This window comes from Schistocerca serialis, chromosome 3 (genome assembly GCF_023864345.2).
Source record: "Schistocerca serialis cubense isolate TAMUIC-IGC-003099 chromosome 3, iqSchSeri2.2, whole genome shotgun sequence".
Taxonomy (NCBI): Eukaryota; Metazoa; Arthropoda; class Insecta; order Orthoptera; family Acrididae; genus Schistocerca; species Schistocerca serialis.
Genome location: NC_064640.1, coordinates 101869620 through 101891916, shown reverse-complemented (window position 1 = coordinate 101891916; position 22297 = coordinate 101869620). Strand labels below are relative to the sequence as shown.

At 38.3% G+C, this 22297-nt stretch overlaps 1 protein-coding gene across 2 annotated transcripts in view; it reads right to left on the bottom strand.

The window, feature by feature from the left end:
* LOC126469769 (uncharacterized) overlaps positions 1-22297 on the bottom strand; it is a 235830-nt gene that overhangs the window by 151115 nt on the left and 62418 nt on the right. For both annotated transcript variants that reach the window (XM_050096995.1, XM_050096996.1), the window contains exon 3: positions 3708-3891. In XM_050096995.1, the coding sequence (XP_049952952.1) occupies positions 3708-3891 (184 nt within the window). The remainder of the gene's footprint in view (positions 1-3707; positions 3892-22297) is intronic.

Genomic DNA, 22297 nt, shown 5'->3' with positions numbered 1-22297 from the left:
TCTGGGGAGTTTTGTGGCCAGCGGAAGTGTTTAAATTCCGAAGAGTGTTCCTGGAGCCACTCTCTAGCAATTCTGGACATGTGGGGTATCGCACTGTCCTGCTGAAATTGCCCAAGTCCATCAGAATGCACAACGGACATGAATGGATGCAGGCGATCAGACAGGATGCTTACATACATGTCACCTGTCAGCATCATATCTAGACGGAGCAGGGGTACCATATCACTCCAACAGTACACACTCCACACCATTACAGAGCCTCCAACAGCTTGAACAGTCCCCTGCTGACATGCAGGGTCAACGTGTTCCTGATGATGTCTCCATATCCATACACATCCGTATGCTCAATACAATTTGAAACGAGGCTCTTCTGACCTGGCAACCCATTCCCAGTCATCAAGAGTCCAATGTCAGAACTGACAGGCCCAGGTGAGGCATAAAGCTTTGTGTCGTGCCGTCATCAAGGGTACACGAATGGGCCTTCAGCTCCAAAAGCCCATATCGATGATTTTTTGTTGAATGGTTCACACGCTGACATTTGTTGATGGCCCAGCATTGAAATCTGCAGCAATTTGCGGAAGGGTTGCACTTCTGTCACGTTGAATGATTCTCTTCAGTCATCGTCGCTCCCATTCTGCAGGATCTTTTTCCGGTCGCAGCAATGCCTGAGATTTGATGTTTTACCAGATTCCTGATATTCACTTATGAAATGCTTCATATGGTAAAATACCCACTTCACAGCTACCTCAGAGATGCTGCGTCCCATCGCTTGTGCATCGACTATAACACAACATTCAAACCCACTTAAATCTTGATAACTTGCCATTGTTGCAGCAGTGACTGATCTAACAACCCGCACCAGACACTTGTTGTCTTATATAGGCATTGCTGACTGCAGCGACGTATTTTGCCTGTTTACATATCTCTGTATTTGAATAAGCATGTCTGTACCAGTTTCTTTGGCACTTCAGTGTATTTTGCTCGGTGAGCTTATAGTGGTAGACTGCAAACAGTGACGACCAGTTAACTGCTACAAGTCATCACGCACATTGTGCAAGGGTGTTAATCTTTGCTATTGAAGATGTTTCAAAATCTATAGACTTGTAATGTATATAGTGAAAGAAGTGTTTTGCATTCATATGCACACAAGAGTTAACTTTAAGAACGAGATTACATAAATTTTAACCAGTTGCTGATGGTGCAAAAAGTGAAAAGCTTTATTTATGGTTCTAAATTCTAATGCAATGTTTTCTTATGCAATCCCGAAAATAGGGTGGTGGTGGTGGTGGTGGTGGTTGTGGTGGTGGTGGTGATTGCTCAATAACAGAACCTGATTCTTTTAAAATGAAAATATTTCAGCCAACTTAAAATTCTTACCTAAAACAGCCATGGTGCAACACTATTAAACAATCTTGTATACGCAGTGCTGAAGTTAACCAATAAACTGCTGAATGATTTCACAGTTCTTCTTTCAAACAGAATAAAACCTAATGTAAAACATATAGGATGATTCGAACCCACTTGTGTAATTAGAAATCCTCAACATTTTCATGCAAAACTAAGAAAAGAACTTACACAGATTCAAAAAGTGTACAAAAATTGCCTATATTTACTGAGGAAAAGTGCATAGAAAGAGGCATACTTTTAATACAGAATGTTTGTTAATTTATTAAAAGAAATGTTAAGATAGTTCCTGAGCTCCAAACTTGTATACTACTGTTCTTATATATTAACTGACAAGGATTATATTTGCGATTTCCTATGACAGCCTCCGACTTCTGTATTTTATAAATTGTACAAGGTAATATTGTCCTGAGTTAAGTGTTTACCCTTGATATGCAACATAATAGGGACACAGAAGAGAAATAAACTAAATTTGCAACTGCATAGGCAATATACGGATAATGGCTACAAAGCTGACAGTAGAGAATTACGTAGGTAGTTGACGTAGAGGAAGATCATCTTCAACTGTGGGATGGAAAAGAGTGAATCTTAGAGGAAGGAGAGCTCTAAAACCAGGTGAGGAAGGGATGTAGGGTGAGGAAGTCATGATAATGAACATGGATTTCAGTTATCCACAGTAGCAATATGAACACTCCTGCACATTTAGAATACCTACTAGCAATTTGAAAATGTATATTTCTAGAAAAGAGTGTGTAAACTAACTTGAGGCAGTTTCCAAAAAGGCTCACATAATACAATGGGCTACACAATTTGATTATAATCAACAATGAAATAATTATGTGCCAATACAAAGATATTATAAGTGGCCCATTCTGTTACAAAAACTTACTTGATACACGTATATTTCTTCCAGAATGAATGAGTTATTAACAGAAAGCATTAGTAACCCTCATTTATGCAAATCAAAGGATCCCCGTGTCTTCTGAATCTTTAAACAGACAGTTGATGAAGTGATAAAGTAAATAATAAGAATTCTGTTAGCATGGAAGATACACTTGGTACCTAAAGGAATTTTACTGATACATTTCTGAGTTCAAGAATATTTTCTGATGAACCGATCACAGCACAACTACAATACTGCCTCATAATAATTCTGTTGTAACTACGGAAAATTCTATTAACTTACTACATACTGATCAGTAATTAAATCTTATACCCACTAGAAACTACCTAACAGTACAAAATGGTTCAAATGGCTCTGAGCACTATGGGACTTCACTGCTGAGGTCATCAGTCCCCTAGAACTTAGAACTACTTAAACCTAACTAACCTAAGGACATCACACACATCCATGCCCGAGGCAGGATTCGAACCTGCGACTGTAGCGGTCGCGCGGTACCAGACTGTAGCGCCTAGAACCGCTCGGCCACCCTGGCCGGCTAACTAACAGTACAAGTTAACCATTAATACAAGAGACAGAAAAAAGAACCTGAGCACTCAAACTCCACAAACATCAAACAAATGTGCCACAAAAATGAATGGTAACTATTTCCGGTTAATTAAATTGGTCACTGACATTCCTTGATCAGGGCAGATCCTAGGTCAACTAACAACTGGGATACATTTAGCATTACATTAAATTTTCTTAAATTGGTTGTAGACAGAGATCCTCCCACTACAAAGCTGTAACTTAATAAACTCATGGTGTCCATTATATGCTGTTGGGGCAAAATAATATGAACAACAGTGTAGCTGTAAATCAATAGAAAGGTAGAAGAAAGATTTACCAAATAGGCCCACTGTAGCAAGGTCTAAAAATTAGCAATATTTTGAGCATTTGTAAGTGTTAGAATGAAGCAACTTCTATTTCATGCTCATGCTCAAGTTTAAAGCACATAAGTAAATGACAGTTAAAATTTGCTTCACTCAATGCATTAGTCTATGAATGTAATATCATAACTTTGCCCACTAATACGATAACCAATAAAAAGATAACAGGGCTTTATAAAGAATGCATGGCAATCATAATGCATTTTTCCAACATATTCTACAAATAAAATAATAATGAATGTTCAAATAGAATACAAACAAGACTTATAAGAAACATTCTAAAGTACCCAGTACTGGAAGCACAAACACATTATTCCCCCATAACAAGTATGATTCTATAGTTCACAATTTACAATGCAAACTGATTCCGTGCAACCTAGAAAGAGCAAAGGTACATGAGAAACACTTTAAAACAGTGAAAACTACATTGACAGATGTCAGTAATAGAAGAAGTAATAAGTTTAACTACTTACAATAACTATGTCCAAGTTAAGTGCTAAATGATCTGGCAACGTTCTTTTCGAAACTTCCTCCTCCGACATGCCATTAAAACGGTCATGTTTTTTCCGTTCCTTGAAAATTGGTATAAATTTTCCTTCTTTTAATTTCTTCTTCATCAATGGATCCCCATTCATTAAATTTTCTGCATTCTCTAACCTAGATAAAGTTCACCCAGTTAAAACAACTCTAGTAAGCACCACTCACATTATTTCAGTTTAAGTCCCACTTGTGTTTAGAAATCATTAACATGAGCCTAATTGATCGAGATATTAGAAATGGCAATATCAGGCATGGAAAAAATAATTTATGCCACATTCAACAGTTCTGAAATTAAACAGAAAATCATTTTCAAATACTTGTAAGTGTTCTAAAATCTATGAAAAAGTATTATTAATCACGTTACAAGGTTTATAAAGCTAATCTTTCCCAGAGTATGGACACACACATTTAATGCAGCTCTCAAAAAAACCAGTGGAATGCAAAAACAACATGACACAATGAATCAGTACCTACAAAATTGGTTCTCGATTACACCATACATTACATACAGCACCTTTCTCCGCTGTGCGATTCTGAAAGTATGTGAAATGATTAACCGTATTGCCAAATATGAAAGTTCATGCAGAATATATAATCTTAAAATGATTAAAAATCATATGCCAACAGAAATACACAACATCTAATAAGTTATTTAACCACAAATGCTCTGTAAAAAAACAAACAAAAACAGTGTTACAACCGTGTGTGTGTGTGTGTGTGTGTGTGTGTGTGTGTGTGTGTGTGTGTGTGAGAGAGAGAGAGAGAGAGAGAGAGAGAGAGAGAGAGAGCACAAATGCAGGTGGAGGGGGGAGGCTGGTGAATAGGAAGAAGGTGGAGTGTATGACAACACACATATTGATCATTATTTTGTACTACAAATATTATTTGTTGTCTTCATTACAACAGCGTTTGATTAAGAAGAGATTCAGTAACAATAACTACACAGTCAATTCATGCAAAGAATAGATTTTACAGTTATCCTACAAAAATTTCCACATTTAATAATAAAAGTCAAAGATTACTAAAATTATTATACTGTGATCTACATCATGCAAGTGTTCACAACATGCAAGTGTTTACAAATGTGACAATAAGGGAAAATAAAATATTTTAACTTTATTAGTTTAAAGATAATAACAACTGGTTTAATGACAAAAGTCTTACTTTATTGTACAGAGTATGGTTTAGAACCATTGCTTGTGAGAAATATGTTTCTCATGCAACACTACACTAACTATTCTCATGCAACAAGATCTAAAGCATGAATCAAAGCAGACGAAACCTAATGACATTCCAATTAACTGTAGTGCACATTTTGTCAGACAAAAAGTGTGTTTAGCTGTCAAATTAGTTTATTATGATACACTTCAAAAAATGTACGGGTACATTAAATTCATTTCATGAATGCTGTGACTGTGTTTAAAATAGTAGATGTGTTTGACACTGAGTGTAGTAGCAATACAAATCATCCAGTATCCAATATTATTCACAAAAGACTTTTAACTGTAAATTTGCTGGACATAGCTTGCTACACAGCTTCAATTTATTTAAAGAATGACACTGCAGGACCACTAAAAGCTGTTGTAATGGATAATTGCTGCCAAACAACTAGTTCTATTCAATGGGCCAGCTTCAAGTCATGAATAAACACAACATCAAGTTTAAGGAAGGTATCTTGGTGTCAAATAAATAACTGTTTAGTTGCATCATTCATCACATTGTTGGAAAATGTATCATGTAATAGATACTCAGGTATGTGACAGATGATACAAATTAAAAACAATGATGCACTCAACACCAAGCTATCTTCCTTACAGTTGCTGTAGTGTTTAACCAGCCATGACTTGAAGACGGTCATCTGACAAGAAGTAGTTGAAATGAATACTTATTTCCAGACAACTACTTTTTGTGGTTCCACAAAATATATACATACTACCTTACACTGTCTTTGAACACATAACAAGCAATGCACTTTCAATTAAAATAAATGAGATATTGTAACCTTAAAATCAAATCTGACAGTAATGTAACCTTAATAAAGTTCGATGGGAACACTGTTCAGCATAGAATCAGTGGCATTTTGGTGAAAACCTGAATTTTAAATAGCTGTCATGTTGGGCAGAGTAGCCCTGACAGATTGTTCAATGGAATGGTGATACATAGCACATGCCCATAGTATCATTAGAGCTTCCACTGGCTGTTTAAGAAACAGCCATACACAGAATGAACGAGTTACAACATTTTAATTGTATTTAATCTAGGCTAGGCATCTGAGCTACCCCATCAGTGAAATCAAGTAGGCATTGGAATTCCTGTGGTACCATTTCTAGATTTCACATTGTGACAGATACTTACCAATTTAGCGTCAATAACAAAAAATACAAGCAGGCATACCATTTGAAACAATTTCTTCATTATTGTTTACAGAAGCTACTGCCACACACAGTTACCTCTGTTAGTCGTGTCACACTAAAAGATTGGGTGTATGAAGACTACCAATGTAACTTAGAAAGGTGAACAAATATTACCTGGTTTGATGGATCATGACATATGTTACTAGAAAGAAGCTGATAGCATATAACAACAAAGACTGAATCTCTCTTGACCAGCAGGATACAAATCAGGATTATAATTTTTCATCTATGAAAATGCTGGAGAGCTGTACATTCAGCAAAATTGTGCTTAGTGAGAACTACATATGCCTAACTTTCTGGTTACACAAGCTCAATCCTGTTAAGCATGTCACTTTTATATAGAGCCCTGGACACAGTCTTCAAATATAGTGATGTGTAGTCACACCTGGAAGACTGTGTCACAGGAGATATGTGCACATTCAATGCATTTTACATAAGGAAAGCAGTTTCTGAGGAGTCACAATTAACTCTAATGATATTTTATGGAATTTATGCTTGATGAATCATCTCCAGAGACAGGGAAACACAGGGGCACAATTTCAGTTGCTCAAAGTAAGAAAGTGAGAAAGATCAGGGTTTAACACCCCATCAACATTGAGATCATTAGAGAGGAGTACAAGCTTGGAATGTTTCAAGGATGGGGAAGGAAATCAGCTGTGCCCTTTCAATGGAACCATCCTGGCACCTGCGTGGAGTGATTTATGTAAATCACTGACAACCTAAATCTTGATGGCCGGCCACGAATTTGCTCTGTTATGCTCCCGAATGTGAAACCAGAGTGCTACCCGCTGTGCCACCGTGCTTGGTTTCAATGCGAGAAATTTTCAATACTTTTCATGAAGCAGGTCTTGTGAGACTTTCTGGAAGATGAGCATCCTTCTTACAGACAAATGTATGGTATATACAGAACAACAAGAGGATCTAACCAGTGAGGTGATATGTTTGATAATGGAGAGAAATCTGGCCTTCTATGCACAGTGAATAGTGTGCGTGCACAAGTGGGTATAAAGTACGCAGTATTCTACAAAGAATGAGAAAAAAAAATTATCATTTAATCATCCTTGATAATTTTAGTGTCACGAATAGGAAATATCTGTGTCAGCTACAATGAATGCTTCTGTACGCTAGCATAGCTGTCAACTGACACGTAAGTCCTGGGTCTGACATCCAGGTGATCACCTCAGACTTTCTATGCTGTAGGTAAAGTCTGGAATGTGGTTCTCCAGGCCTCACGAGACAAAATAAAAATCAAACTATATATGCAGACTGAAGTGACAAATGAAAATTTGTACCAAGGACAGGAGTCAAACTCTGGGTGGCATAGTGGTTAGCACATCTGCTTAACGGGCAGGACACCAGGGTTTGAATTCTGGCCTTGGTACAAATTTTCATTCGTCACTTCAGTCTGCATATATACGTACATCATAGAGTTATGTGGCATGAAAATGTCTCTGGAACCATGTAGTGTCATTTCATCAAAGCACCTATGCCTGGGTTTCAGGCATGATCCCTGTTTCATTTGATGCTGAGGTGCTATTCCAATAAAGCTGAAGAGCCCCTGCAAAGCTGTTCGAGTTTGGGGGAATACAAAGTGTGCTGTGGTACAGATAGGAATTTGGATTGAAGAGTGATGTGTGCTAAGGTAGTCGTACAGCTGTGAAAGACACTGTGTCAGGGTGGCATAGTGGTTAGTGCATCAGCTTACTGAGCATAAGACCCAGATTCAGATCCCTTCCTTGTACTCCAAATCAGTTTTATTTCCTCTTTCAATTTTAGTATTAGTAATTTGTTCATCCAAAGATCATTTTACAATGATACATTGTTTGTCATCTTAATGCAAAGGAAACATAAATAATATATACAAACTTGTTTAACACATGGATTTAACCATGTGGGGAGGAGGAAAGGAGAGGAGAGGCCAGGTGGTCCGCCATGGCCTTATGAAGCGACCATCCTGGCCTTTGCCTGAAGTGATTTAGTACAATCAAAGAAAACCTAAATCAGGATGGCCAAACAGAGCATGAGCCTCTTTCCTATTGAATCTGGGGCCAGTGCCTTATGCAATACACTACATCAGAGGTATTCAACATTTTTACCTACTGCCCATTTTTCTGTCTGTTAATAGTAAAATTTTCTAATCACCCACGGGTTGCTCAATAATGGTGAATTATAAAATAGGGAAGTATCTTTATTTAATGAAATTTATAATGCAAAGTTATAACAAATTACAGAATATAATAATAATTACTTACCAAACACTACATTAAAATTTTATGAAAACCTAATGGAAATAATTTTCAAAACCCTATCACCTACCACCCACCACAAAAGCTGAAACACCCACTAGTGGGTGGTTGGGACCAGGTTGACCAGTACTGCACTACATCATGTAGTTATGCCCAATGTACAGTTTATCACGGTTTTACATACTCGGAACAAGTGAGTTAGATAACATAAAAAATAGTTATACACTATTCATGTAGGAGGAGGAGGAGGAGGAGGAGGAGGAGGAGCTTACAGGTGCTCAACACGAAGGTTATCAGTGCTGTTCATGTAGTCTCTTCACGTATTTCACTGCCCACAACCACATCATTTGCAGATGACATTAGTATTGCAAACATGCTCCAACTTTTACACTTCTTTCTTGAAACTGGTTTCCGACTAATGTGGAATGGGTGCAATAATAGGTATGTAAAAAGCCTTATTTTAGTATCAATCTTGACAAACTCACTTAATTTTGTCGCAGGCATTTCCTATCAACCTACGGTAATCGGTAACTGTTGTCAGAGCCTAAGGATTGGATCATATGTGCCATCAACTGAATGTTCTCTTTCTGACTCAAGACACAGAAAACACCACCAAAACTCAATTTCCTTCAAATTACTAAATAGTGAACTGGGTGAAGATACAGCACACAATAGCAAAGTATACTTAATTTCTTCTCTTTTCTGTGGTTGTGGTTTGTTTTGATATCCTGTCAAGGGTGAGATCATTACAGATAAAATTACAACTTTATGGTGGAATAAGATTTGGCTGAAGATAAGTCTTTGCTTGTCTAAAAGACTCCATATTGCTATCTGTCTGAAGTGGTCAAGAAAAATCACAGAAAATCTAAACAGGAGTGATCACAGAAGTAATCTTCAAACTGCGGTTGTAAGCACGTGTCCTACACTAGCCACTGTAACTGGCTTTCCAGTGCATAGTCATGGTTTGTTAAGTAGATTCTGAATCTATGCCCGAGGACCTCAGACTAGCCAATTTTACAACAGCATGGAGATGAACCCTGTAGCACAAAATCCCAATGGCGTCTGTGGATACAACACTTTCTCAGTACTGTTACAACTTCTGTCACAGACGAGTTAAATGTTTCAGCAGTGTTCGGGTGTTCCTGTACATTAAGTACACAATACTCACCTTAAAATACCCTCTCCAGGAAACCAACAAAGTATCCTGAAAATATTCTTTACAGCATAAGGATAGAAGAAAGATTAGGGTTTAACTTTCCATTGATGGCGATGTCATGGTGCACAAGCTTGAAGGGGAAGGATGGACTGTGTGAGCATCCCCCCCTCCCCCCTCAAAAAGAGGAAGGGTACAAATATCGACAGCAGTTCCTACACACTGCATTTCACCCTTACTCATCTATGGTGGTGAAGAGCCCATAGGTGGGGTGGGTATGTCTCATTATCTGTGAATAGTGGTATTTTGATGCCTACCAATTTGGTGCACAGTAGTGCAGCAGAGTGGGTCACAGGTGAGCTTAATGTGCAAAATGCACACCGGACAGAGAAAAATAGTTGCAAAAAAATAATAACTGTCTCTTCAAGTTAGTTTTGTGTGAAAAGGGGAAAACTTTTTTTTTTATGGTGACCAGACTGAATCCTTAAGCACTGGCAAAATTGAATAAAGTTGTGAAGTTGTGTGAATGCAATGTGTTAGTAATGAACTGTTTCCAATTTCAAGATATCTTTTTCATCAAGGTTTTATAATATAAGGAGCAGTAATATTAGGAATTTGATAGAGCCCGTGTCACTCGGGCACATGGATAAGAACTTCATTACTATGATGTGTGTACCTCGGAAGTTAAACTGCTCACAAATGCTGTCAAAATCCAGAGTCCGATGTCAAATTAATATCACAGCAAATTAAAGACAGAATCAACATTTAATTCAAATATAGGGAGGCAGCCTTACATGAGCCATTCCAGCATTTGCATTAACTTAATTATGGAACTCACGCAAGACCTACATGCAGATTGTCAAACAAGGATTTGAACTATGGCCCTCCTGAAAGTGAGTTATGTGTCTTAACCACTGTGCTGTGCCATGCTTTCTTGTCTTGTTTTAAACTGTAAAGTCACAGAAGCTATTCCACACGTACAGGTAAGGCACATAAATGTGTAGTTGTATTCAAAAATTAATATTCTTGTTTTACCTTTAATATGTACTGTATGAAAAGTAGACATCAGTTTCATGTAACATGAGAAACTTTAAATTTTGGTACACAATTTTCCAGATGAATAAATTCTAAAGTAAGATAACATTTAAACAGTACATTTAAACTGCGTGCTAGATGGGGACTCGAATCTGGTTCGGATTATGGTCCAGCAAGTCTGGTACAGAGTTCTGGACATCCATATATAATGTGTAATTGACCACATGTCACAAGAGGCGCACCCACCAGTATAAAAGGAGGTGGGGAGTATACAGTTGTCAGTAGAGAAGCTGTAACAGCGAACTGGATTGGTCAGCAGAGCTCAGTGACTTCAAATGTGGATTAGTTATTGGATATCATCTGAGTAACGAACACAGCAGCGACATTTCGACCATTATAAAATTACTCAAGTCAAATGTTGGTGATGCGACTGAAAAGTGGAAACACAAAGTAACAACCACAGCTAAACCACAAACAGGAAGACCTCATGTACTGCTGGACCGGAACCATGAGCACTGCAGACGTCTTTTACATGCAATCAGCAAAAGGAAACACTCGTGAATTCCAAAGCACTGCCAGCAGTCCAGTTAGCACAATGACTTTGCATAGGAACTTAAACAAATGGGGTACAATGGTCAAGCAGCTCTACATCACTCACTCATTTCTGCAGACAATATAGTCTGATCAATTATGCTATATTCTGTGACAATCTAATGGTAGTGTTTGAATCTTTTGAATGCCTGGAGGACGTTACACATCATCACATGTAGTACCAACAGTGAAGTACAGAGGAGACAGTGTTACAGTATGAGGGTGGTTATGGTGTGGTCCCCTTGTTGCACTTAAGAAAACACTAAATATGGAAGGATGTTAACATGTTTTACAACATTTTGTACTGTGACCAATAGAGGAACAGTTCACAGATGATGAATGATTGTATCAGCACAAAAACGCACCCCGTCATTACAGGATCATCTGTGAGGCAATGGTTTGTGGAGAATAACGTTGCTGAAACAGACTGGTCTGTCCAAAGTCCCGACCTGAACCCTATAGAACACTTCTGGGATGAGTTGGAATGTTGACTTCGGTCCAGACCCAAGCGTGTAACATCACAACCTTTTCTGGTTTCACTGAGCGGGGTGGAGCAGTTAATAACGCAATGAATTGGCATTCAAAAGGATAACTCTTCAAATGCATGTCCAGCCAACCAGATTTATGTTTTCCATGATTACTATAAATCATTTCAGGCAAATAAGGGGATGGCTCCTTTGACAGGTCATAAGCGACTTCTTTCCCCATTCCTGAAACATGCCGAGCTTGTGCTCCATCTCTAATGACCTCAATGTTGAATGGGGCGTTAAACTCAAATCTTCCTTCCTTCTGTGATTTCAGCTCTTTAGGAAGAATGGGCTGGCACTGGTCCACAGACATTCATACACCTCTCTGAAAGCATCCCCAGCACAGTTCAAGCAATCAGAAGGCAGATTGTGGACACACTCTCCATTAGTGTCCACTAACAGGTGTCTGGATACTTTTGATTGGAGTATGTACATTGCTATAAAACTAGCACTATACTACCATATATCTTTCTCTATGTATGCATGTATCTATCTCTATCTATCCAGCTATCCAGCCATTCATCCAGTTTCTTACATAGTGAGTTACTTAATATAAGCTTCTGTTTTATGGATCTTCTCAGTATGCCAGATGGTCTGCAACATTGATTCAAAGATTTGTGCCACCTATTTCCAACATTTCAGTTACAAATCCAGCTTTTCCTGGTGCACTATTGTTTTTCAAGTTGCAGATTATTTGATCAGTTTATGTATATTTAGTTCCACAGTAAGATTATATTTGTTAAAAGATAATACATTTTTTAAACAAAAGTTGTAATCTAAGCCCACTGTATTATTAATTATTTGCTTACCATCTATCACTGAGGTAGGTGCTAACTATGGATATAGGGTGGGTTTCTCAAAGGAAGATTGTTTATTGGAATTTCCATAATTTAGTAAGTACTGAGAATAGCCTTCCAGAAGTCAACAATTTTCTTCATAATTTGTTTCCAGTACACCCTCTGGAAGTCGAAGAAATGAAATGGAGACATGACAATTTTGGAGCTGTTCATTAAAAATTTCTTGTAGCAGTTTCAAGAGTTGTTCTGAAGTCTTGACCAATAACTTTTGCACACTTATGGTTACGATTTTCTGCTCTGATGATTCTGGAAGCATTCTAGTCGCATGATTTTCAACTTGTGAAACAACAAACTAGATAACAGAGTGGCAAATCTTACTACCATGATAAATGTGTCAGATATAGTAGAATTTGCTAATGAAAAAGAAAATCCGAAAGTGTCTAATTAATATTTAGTTTTAAAGTTGTATTTATTTTTCTCAGAGCACATAAAATATTAATGTGCACCAATTGCCTCCATTTAAAGCTGATTTCGAGTACAGAAACTACAGCCTGTGGTGCGCCCTTCAAATATGGATACTCTTTTAATATACAGTATAACCCCACTTTTACGTTCCCAGAACTAACATTTTCCGCCGTTCACGACATTTTTTATCATTCCTGTCAAATTTACAATTTCCACAATGTTAGTTTGCACCCCATTTTGCATCAACATGTTTATAATTTTCATGCAATTTACGTATTGCAAAAAAATATTTGTTGAGGAAACAAAAATGATGCTGGCATGTTGGCCATCCAGTAGTGTTTACAAATATGTGGTTAAGTTTCTTGACACCAGAGCACTCTAATTAGCAGATTTGAATCAGTAAACATGTAAAAGTTGGAACAATTCGTGCCGTATCTCCTGCCGCTGCCAAGCACTACTTGGCCTGATGGATGATGGGGGTAACTAGGTTCATTCGAATAAGGATATCATGACCATTCACAATCATTTCCTAACTCTCTACTGCGCAAATGCAGTTTCGTGAGTGTTGTGATCATTGTGACACCTTTATCGAATCATATTTAGCGCGTTTCAGAGTTTGGCCTCTTGTAGCGCTAGTTGACATCGTCATTCACTTTGCGTTGCTCAAATGTTTTTATTTTAAACACAACAACCGATACGTATTTTATCATGCTGAGCAAAACGTGTTATGAGAATTTATTTTTGTTGTCAAGTGCAGTATTTTCATATTATTTTTTGTGACGTTACACAAACAGTGTGAGTTATAGTTTGTATTTGTGTAGTTTTCTACAGAACTGGGGAGGCACATTACCTGATAACCTCAAAAAGATGACTACAGTGCATGAGAGGCAGAATAACACACATTCAAACCACACAAAATACTTTTTACATATTTGCACTTGACAATGAGAAAAAATTCTTGAAATGTGTCATTAAGCATGAAAAAATATGTAACTGCTGCAGTATTTCATTATTTAAATAATGAATTACAGCTGCAAGCTTTTCAAAAACATCGATTATGATTTTTGAAATTATAAATTCTTGAAAGGTATCGTTAAGCAAGAAAAAATGTGAAAATAGTGCAGGATTTCATTATTTAAATAATGAATGAGAGCTATAGGCTTCCCAGAAACATCGATTATGATGTTTAAAATTAAGTCAAACGTTTTTACTTCCCAGACAGTTATCACTTCCAGTTGCATCAGTGGGTTTTATTAGATAACAAACCTTTATTAGATAATAAAAACATCCCTGACAAGTCTTTTGATGATATTTTTGAAGTCCCTTGGAAAGTGTAAAAGTGAGGTTTCACTGTATGAAAGATCCTTCACTATTTGCAATAACCAGTTATTGACTCCACAGTACTTCAACAATGCCAATTAAGAGTGGCAGCCCCTGTACAAACTTACTGCAAAGTACAAACATAACTGCTGCTAAGAATGCTTGTAATCAATAAGACTGTGTCAAGAGGAAATATATCAGCTTAATTAGAAATTTGAAGTTTATTACACGTGCTTTTTAATTCCTATTGGAAACCTTCTGAAAATGAAATCTGAAGAATGATGTGTATTATTATCTAATGGTATATGAACTGTTATGGAAGTGTGCACTGTCTTCCCTTTTGTATTAACACAATGAATGGGAATATTCTATTAATTATAAATTCTATGAATGTTTATACATAGTGAAACAGTAATGTTACAATTCCTAAACATTTAAACAGCAGCAACATGAAGTTCACAAATTTACACTGCACATACTTCTAACAGCCCTTTCCTGGAGAAAGAGGAGGAGGAGGAGCAGATTAGTGTTTAACATTCCGTCAACAACGAAGTCATTAGACACGGAGCACAAGCTCAGATTAGGGAAGGATTGGCAAGAAAATTGGTGTCACGGAAAATATAAATTAGGATGCCTGGATGCAGGTTTGAACTGTCAGCCTCCTGAATGTGGAGAAAGCGTATTCCATGTAAATCGGTAGGATTAAGTTCAGAATGTGATACCACACATCGCCAGAGACCAAGCACTAGAGCTTGACTGTATAAAGGTGTTGGCACAATTGTATGATGGCCACAGGACACCACAATACACAAGACCAATTAAAAGTTCTTGGCCTGGCCTAGAGTTGAAGCAAATGTCAATGAAATTTTGTTTTTGTTATGTTAGTTCAAGTTGCGCAAAGCAAAGATCAAGTGTCAACTTTATCTATTAAAAAAATATTTATACAGCTTGCCAAAGAAATCATCTTGTGCATTTTGTTATATTGGATAAACTGGAATACAGAGTCATGATAAAATTCTTTAATCAGGACAATTTGTGACCATAGCAAACTGACCAAATGTCGTCAAAAGTAAGTTATTTCCTCTACAAGTTTCAAAGTGCAAAGAACAACTGGTTAAATTCAAATACGGCCATACTTGTCTCAAAAATTAGCAACACAAAGAAAGTTCAACTACAATTACATGTGAAAATATCAAGAATGCACAACATATTGAATTGGAAAATCTGTGATTGCAGGCTTACAAAGTAACTGATGCCCTAGTTGTTGGGTGTCGACAAGAGTCAAATGTGTGAACTAATTTCTCAGTAATGTTTGGACCATTCTAGAAAGAATCCACCTGATTGTGTATTGACATTTGTTCCTGTGGATGTGACTTATGTTGACCACTTCCATCCACTGCCCAAACTGCTGTTTTGCTGCTGGAGTGGTGACATTTGTGGTGCTGCACCAAAGCAGACAAAAGTCACTTCCATCCCTTGCAACTGTCTTTATGGGGTGCAAAGGAGAATATTGTAACTGGTGATCTTCTAAAAGGCAGAACAATAGCCGATAAATTGTATGCAAGTCTCTTGAACCCATTAGAAGTAGTGAAATAATAGTGGGAAGAGTCCTGGACTGAGAAGAAAAGAAATTGCTCACCAGGACAATTCATATGTTCACAAAGATGCTGGGAAACAGAAACTGCTGGAGCATTCACCCTACTCAGCAGATATGGCAGCATCTGCCTATCCACTTACTTCCACACAGAATGAATACTGCACTAACGAGGATTTGCAGTCTGACATCTACTTAATCACAGATTCGAGAAGTATTTGTACATATGTTTGAAAGTTTATGGAATTTCTGCAAAAGTTCTGCTTGACTAACAAAGCAGAGGACATCACTTGAAACCAGCCATAAAATAAGTAAGTTTCAAAAAAGTTTTGATTAAGAGCCTCTGTAGCCTTGGAAAAAAAGAAAAGAAATGGCAATATACAATTGTTAGCAGAACAAAGACATCAATCTCGCGCCAAAAAATGGATAATATTATCAGACATTATTAAGGTGGCATATGCGTAAGAAGAGAAAAAAGTATGAAATAAGAGGTGTTAAAGAAACAGCAACTTGGGCTAAAAATGATTATTTGTAGAAACAATAAAACAAACAGCTAAATCTGCATTTGATGAGCAATGAACAATAAGAGACGTCTTGGAGTCAAATGCTGAAACAAAAAACAAGAATTTAAGCATGAGGAACTGGAGAACATGTAATATGAAAAGAAGAAATTTGAGTTAAAGATTTAAAAATTTACTTATAAAAATGAAAAAAATTCAAGCTTTAGGAACTGAGCTACTGGGATACACCTTGAACTTTGCATTACGTAAACTCTAAACATTTTTGTGGAAATGTCAGGGAGAAAGTGAATATACTAAAAGAGTGAAAGGAAGATCAACCAACATTAATTTATATAAAAAGCTCCAAAAAATAATAAAGAAACCACGTGGGTATCAGTGTTCTTGTAACTACAACAAGACTGTAATGATCAGTGTTCATGGGAAGGCAGCTACTTATGTGAGAACAACAACGTGGGTCCACGGCAAGAACATTTGCTATTAATAAAACATTTGACTTATAGCAAACTACTGGGAAAAAAAGGCATGGAACAAGAAAACACACATTTATTTTAATTAGAAAAGGAACACAACACAGCACTCCTGAAAATATTTCCACTCCATTCTCAGCACCATCAATATTCATCAATAATATACAGCAGTTAAAAAATTCGGATTGATGGGTTATAAATAACAATAGCACGTAAGCTCTCAAAAGTTACAATGGACTGTAACCAATGTGTCAAAGAGAGTGTGATATCGAAATCACACTATGGAGTGAAGAAGGCTTAAAATTCCTGCTGAAGATCCTAAGAAATTTTGGTCTTATGTCAAAGCGGTAGGTGGATCAAAACAAAATATCCAGACACTCTGTGACCAAAATGGTACTGAAACAGAGGATGACAGACCAAAGGCCGAAATACTAAATGTCTTTTTCCAAAGCTGTTTCACAGAGGAAGACTGCACTGTAGTTCCTTCTCTAGATTGTCGTACATATGACAAAATGGTAGATATCAAAATAGACGACAGAGGGATAGAGAAACAATTAAAATCGCTCAAAAGAGGAAAGGCCGCTGGACCTGATGGGATACCAGTTCGATTTTACACCGAGTACGCGAAGGAACTTGCCCCCCTTCTTGCAGCGGTGTACCATAGGTCTCTAGAAGAGTGTAGCATTCCAAAGGATTGGAAAAGGGCACAGGTCATCCCCGTTTTCAAGAAAGGATGTCGAACAGTTGTGCAGAACTATAGACCTATATCTCTAACGTCGATCAGTTTTAGAATTTTGGAACACGTATTATGTTAGAGTATAATGACTTTCCTGGAGACTAGAAATCTACTCTGTAGGAATCAGCATGGGTTTCAAAAAAGACGGTCGTCTGAAACCCAGCTCGTGCTATTCGTCCACGAGACTCAGAGGGCCATAGACACAGGTTCTCAGGTAGATGCCGTGTTTCTTGACTTCCACGAGGCCCTCGATACAGTTCCCCACAGTCGTTTAATGAACAAAGTAAGAGCATATGGACTATCAGACCAATTGTGTGATTGGATTGAAGAGTTCCTAGATAACAGAACGCAGCATGTCATTCTCAATGGAAAGAAGTCTTCAGAAGTAAGAGTGATTTCAGGTGTGCCACAGGGGAGTGTCGTAGGACCGTTGCTATTCACAGTATACATAAATGACCTTGTAGATGGCATCGGAAGTTCACTGAGGCTTTTTGTGGATGATGCTGTGGTATATCGAGAGGTTGTAACAATGGAAAATTGTACTGAAATGCAGGAGGATCTGCAGCGAATTGATCCATGGTGCAGGGAAGGGCAATTGAATCTCAATGTAGACAAGTACAATGTGCTGCGAATACATAGAAAGAAAGATCCCTTATCATTTAGCTACAATATAGCAGGTCAGCAACCGGAAGCAGTTAATTCCATAAATTATCTGGGAGTACACATTAGGAGTGATTCAAAATGGAACGATCATACAAAGTTGATCGTCGGTAAAGCAGATGCCAGACTGAGATTCATTGGAAGAATCCTAAGGAAATGCAATCCGAAAACACAGGAAGTAGGTTACAGTACGCTTGTTCGCCAGTTGCTTGAATGCTGCTCACCAGTGTGGGATCCGTAGCAGATAGGGTTGATAGAAGAGACAGAGAAGATCCAATAGAGAGCAGCGCGCTACGTTACAGGATCATTTAGTAATCGTGAAAGCGTTACGGAGATGATAGATAAACTCCAGTGGAAGACTCTGCAGGAGAGACGCTCAGTAGCTCGGTACGGGCTTTTGTTGAAGTTTCGAGAACATACCTTCACTGAGGAGTCAAGCAGTATATTGCTCCCTCCTACGTATATCTCACGAAGAGACCATGAGGATAAGATCAGAGAGATTAGAGCCCACACAGAGGCATACCGACAATCCTTCTTTCCACGAACAATACGAGACTGGAATAGAAGGGAGAACCGATAGAGGTACTCAAGGTACCCTCCGCCACACACCGTCAGGTGGCTTGCAGAGTATGGATGTAGATGTAGATGTAGATGTACCAGACAAAACAACATTTGGCAGTGATATCCTTATTTCCTGCGAAATCTCTCTCTAACCACCATGGAATATAAACGGTTTCTATGCAATGCATGCACGCATTGGCTAATGCTGGGACAAAAACAAGACTATCAGGGAAGTGACATGTTACTGTAACTCAGCCTTAAGTCAAGCTAAGCATGCAGACAAGGGAGGACACTAACTCATTAACTTTCAGGCATGCAGCCACGTAAATATTACTACTTCAACTGATGTTTTGGCCATTTACCATCCGGCCATCCTCGGAGTGAGCCGGAAGATTGATGACAAGGAGCCAAGCACTTCCTTAATTACTCCACCTCAGCATTACTGCGCATGCGGGTCACAGGTGCCGGTCGGTGGCAAAGAGGTACACTTACACATGCGCAACCTATGGTGAAACTGTTCAGACATTTGATTCACTTATCCACTTATGTTTGGCGGCAGTAACAACTTCACGACTTCTCTGCAATTTAATTATACTAAGAGCTGGAGCCCATACCTTATCCAAATTAGAACCATTATCTCTATTTATTAAGTTACCAATTAATCTAAGTTCTATGGCTTCCTTGAAAAAAGAATCCCAAAAGGGAGAGGTGGATGTTAAAATCTTCATGTCACTGTAGTTCATCAAATGACCCGTATCTATACAATATACTCCCACAGCCGACTTGTCTGGCTCTAGTAAGCATATGTATCTTTGGTATTCCACACACCTCACATGAACAGTCCTTGGGGAAATTGTGATAAGTCATATATAAGTCAGACAATATGCACCGTTTATGAGAGGTGCATGGAACACCGAAGATACATGCACTTACTACAGCCAGACAAGTCAGCTGTGGCACAACACTGTTTAGATATGGGTCATCCGATTCTTTACAATGACATGAAGAATTTAACAACTACCTTTTCCTCTTGGGATTCTATTTTCAAAGAAGTCATTAACCAATAACTTAATGAATAGAGATAATGGTTTTAATTTGGATAAGAAATGGAATCTGGCTCTTGGTGTAAATAAATTGTCCAGGTGTTACCGCTGCAGAAAATGTATCGATAAGCGAATCTAATGTCTGAAAGCTTCCACAACAGGTGGTGCGTGTGTAAGTGTAACTCTTTGCCGCCGGCCAGCATCTGTAAGCAATAAGTCCAGTATCACTGCAATGGAATACATAAGGCCACATTTGGCACCTTGTCATCAGTCCTGTGACTCACTCTGAAGATGGCCAGACAATAAGTGGCCAACATATCAGTTTAAATAGTAGTATTTGCACAGCTGCATGCCCAAAACTTGATGGATTATTCATTATGCCACAAGAACTTAAAAATGCACAACAAGAGAAAACACTGTGATAGTACAGATAAACAAGCTGCAATCATAGGAATCTATGTAAAGTCCTCAATGTTCAGCAGATGAAGTGGTAGACAGCATCATGACTGCAGTGGACCAGACTGACCAGGAAATCCCAACCCTGCTGGTAGGAGATTTAAACTGCCAAATAGAGAGGCTGAACAGCAAAACACAGGACTTCATAAAGCTCATGGAAGAGGAACACTTTATCCTCGTCAGTGAGGTTCAGGATAAAACCTACATCTCATACAATGACTCCAGTAGCAGACATTTTTTACGGAGGAAAAAAGATAAAGCTCCAAAGCTTAACATCCACTACAAAGTCTCCAAGCACTCCTATAAGGAAACACCTTCCAGTATGAGTAAAAATCCAGATCATGACAACAACGAGAAAAATACAAAATTAACAGCAATGGACTCCGAGAAAAATCATCCTCAACCTACTAGTGCTGAATGTAAATGGTGAAAAATACTAACCACAATAGAAAAAGGCAACACAGATGATGCACGGTGGGGCCTAACTGAATCACTCCTGATCCAGGATCCAGTCAGCATCTCCCTAACCAACAATGAGGAAAAGCTAATTCTTGTTGGGGGGGGGGGGGGGGGGGGGGGTAGCTGAAAAAGATGAAAATCTCAGACACAGCTATATGCATACAAGAGCAAAATATAAAAATACCAGAGAAGGAAAGTTGCTACTCACCATATAGCAGAGATGCTGAGTCGCGATACGCACAACAAAAAGATTCACATAATTATAGCTTTCAGCTATTGAGGCATTTGTCAGCACTAACACACACACACACACACACACACACACACACACAACTTGCACACATGTCTGCAGTCTCAGAGAACTGAAACCACACTTTTTCAGTTCTCTGAGACTGCAGACATGTGTGCAAGGTGTGTGTGTGTGTGTGTGTGTGTGTGTGTGTGGTGCTGACAAAGGTCTCAATGGCCGAAAGCTATAATTATGTGAATCTTTTTGTTGTGCCTACCGTGACTCAGCATCTCCTCTATATGGTGAGTAGCAACTTTCCTGCTCTGGTATTGTTACATTCCATCCTGGATTTTCCATTGTTAGAACAAGATAAAACTCACTCGTGACAGAAAGGAAACAATAGTACACTCTGATAAAAGAAGAAGAATTACTACATGAAGCACAAGCAAAGCCCTACAAAGCCCTGGACCCACGGAGAACAAAGATGACCCCAAGCATCTACACAATAGTACGGGGAAACCACTACGTAAACCTATTCTAGAAGAAGAGCTTGTATTATAGCATTGAGGGAAGCACCCCCTTGACTGAAAACAAAATAACAGAAGTTGTTGTCTGGCAAGCAACTGAAATAAGCACACCCTGTGAGCTAGTGAAAGAAAAATTCTGCACACTGCAAAATTGTGGGCAGCACTGTTCAGCAAGTACCTAGATATCATGGACATCCACAAAATATGCAGAAAATCTAAACTTAAAGTGGTCTACAAAGGAAAAGGATAGCAGAATTCACTGGATTCTTATTGAGGCATCACCTTCAAATGTGCACCATGCAAGATAATCACCACCACCACCACCACCACCACCACCACACTTAGAAAGATCCATGACAACATAATGACTTTAACATCCCTGGAGCAGCACGGCTTCATTCCTAGAAGCCCAACCACTCAAGCAGTTTGATACATTCTCCAGTGAAACCCCATACAAAGTTACAGGCTATGCATACACAGTCTTTGTTGACTACAAACAAGGTTTTGACATGGCAAACAGGAGTAGAGGATTCGAAAAACTATATCCAATACTAGGCACAGAAAGTCACATCTTCCAGTTCATAGCAAGAATTCGCGAGCAAACACAATTGGAATTCATGAACGATTAATGCAGTTCCAAGGAATACAGTTAACAAATGGAGTACTGCTGGGAGAGCCTGAAAGTTCTACAATATTCAATATTCAGAATGATATTTTCACTC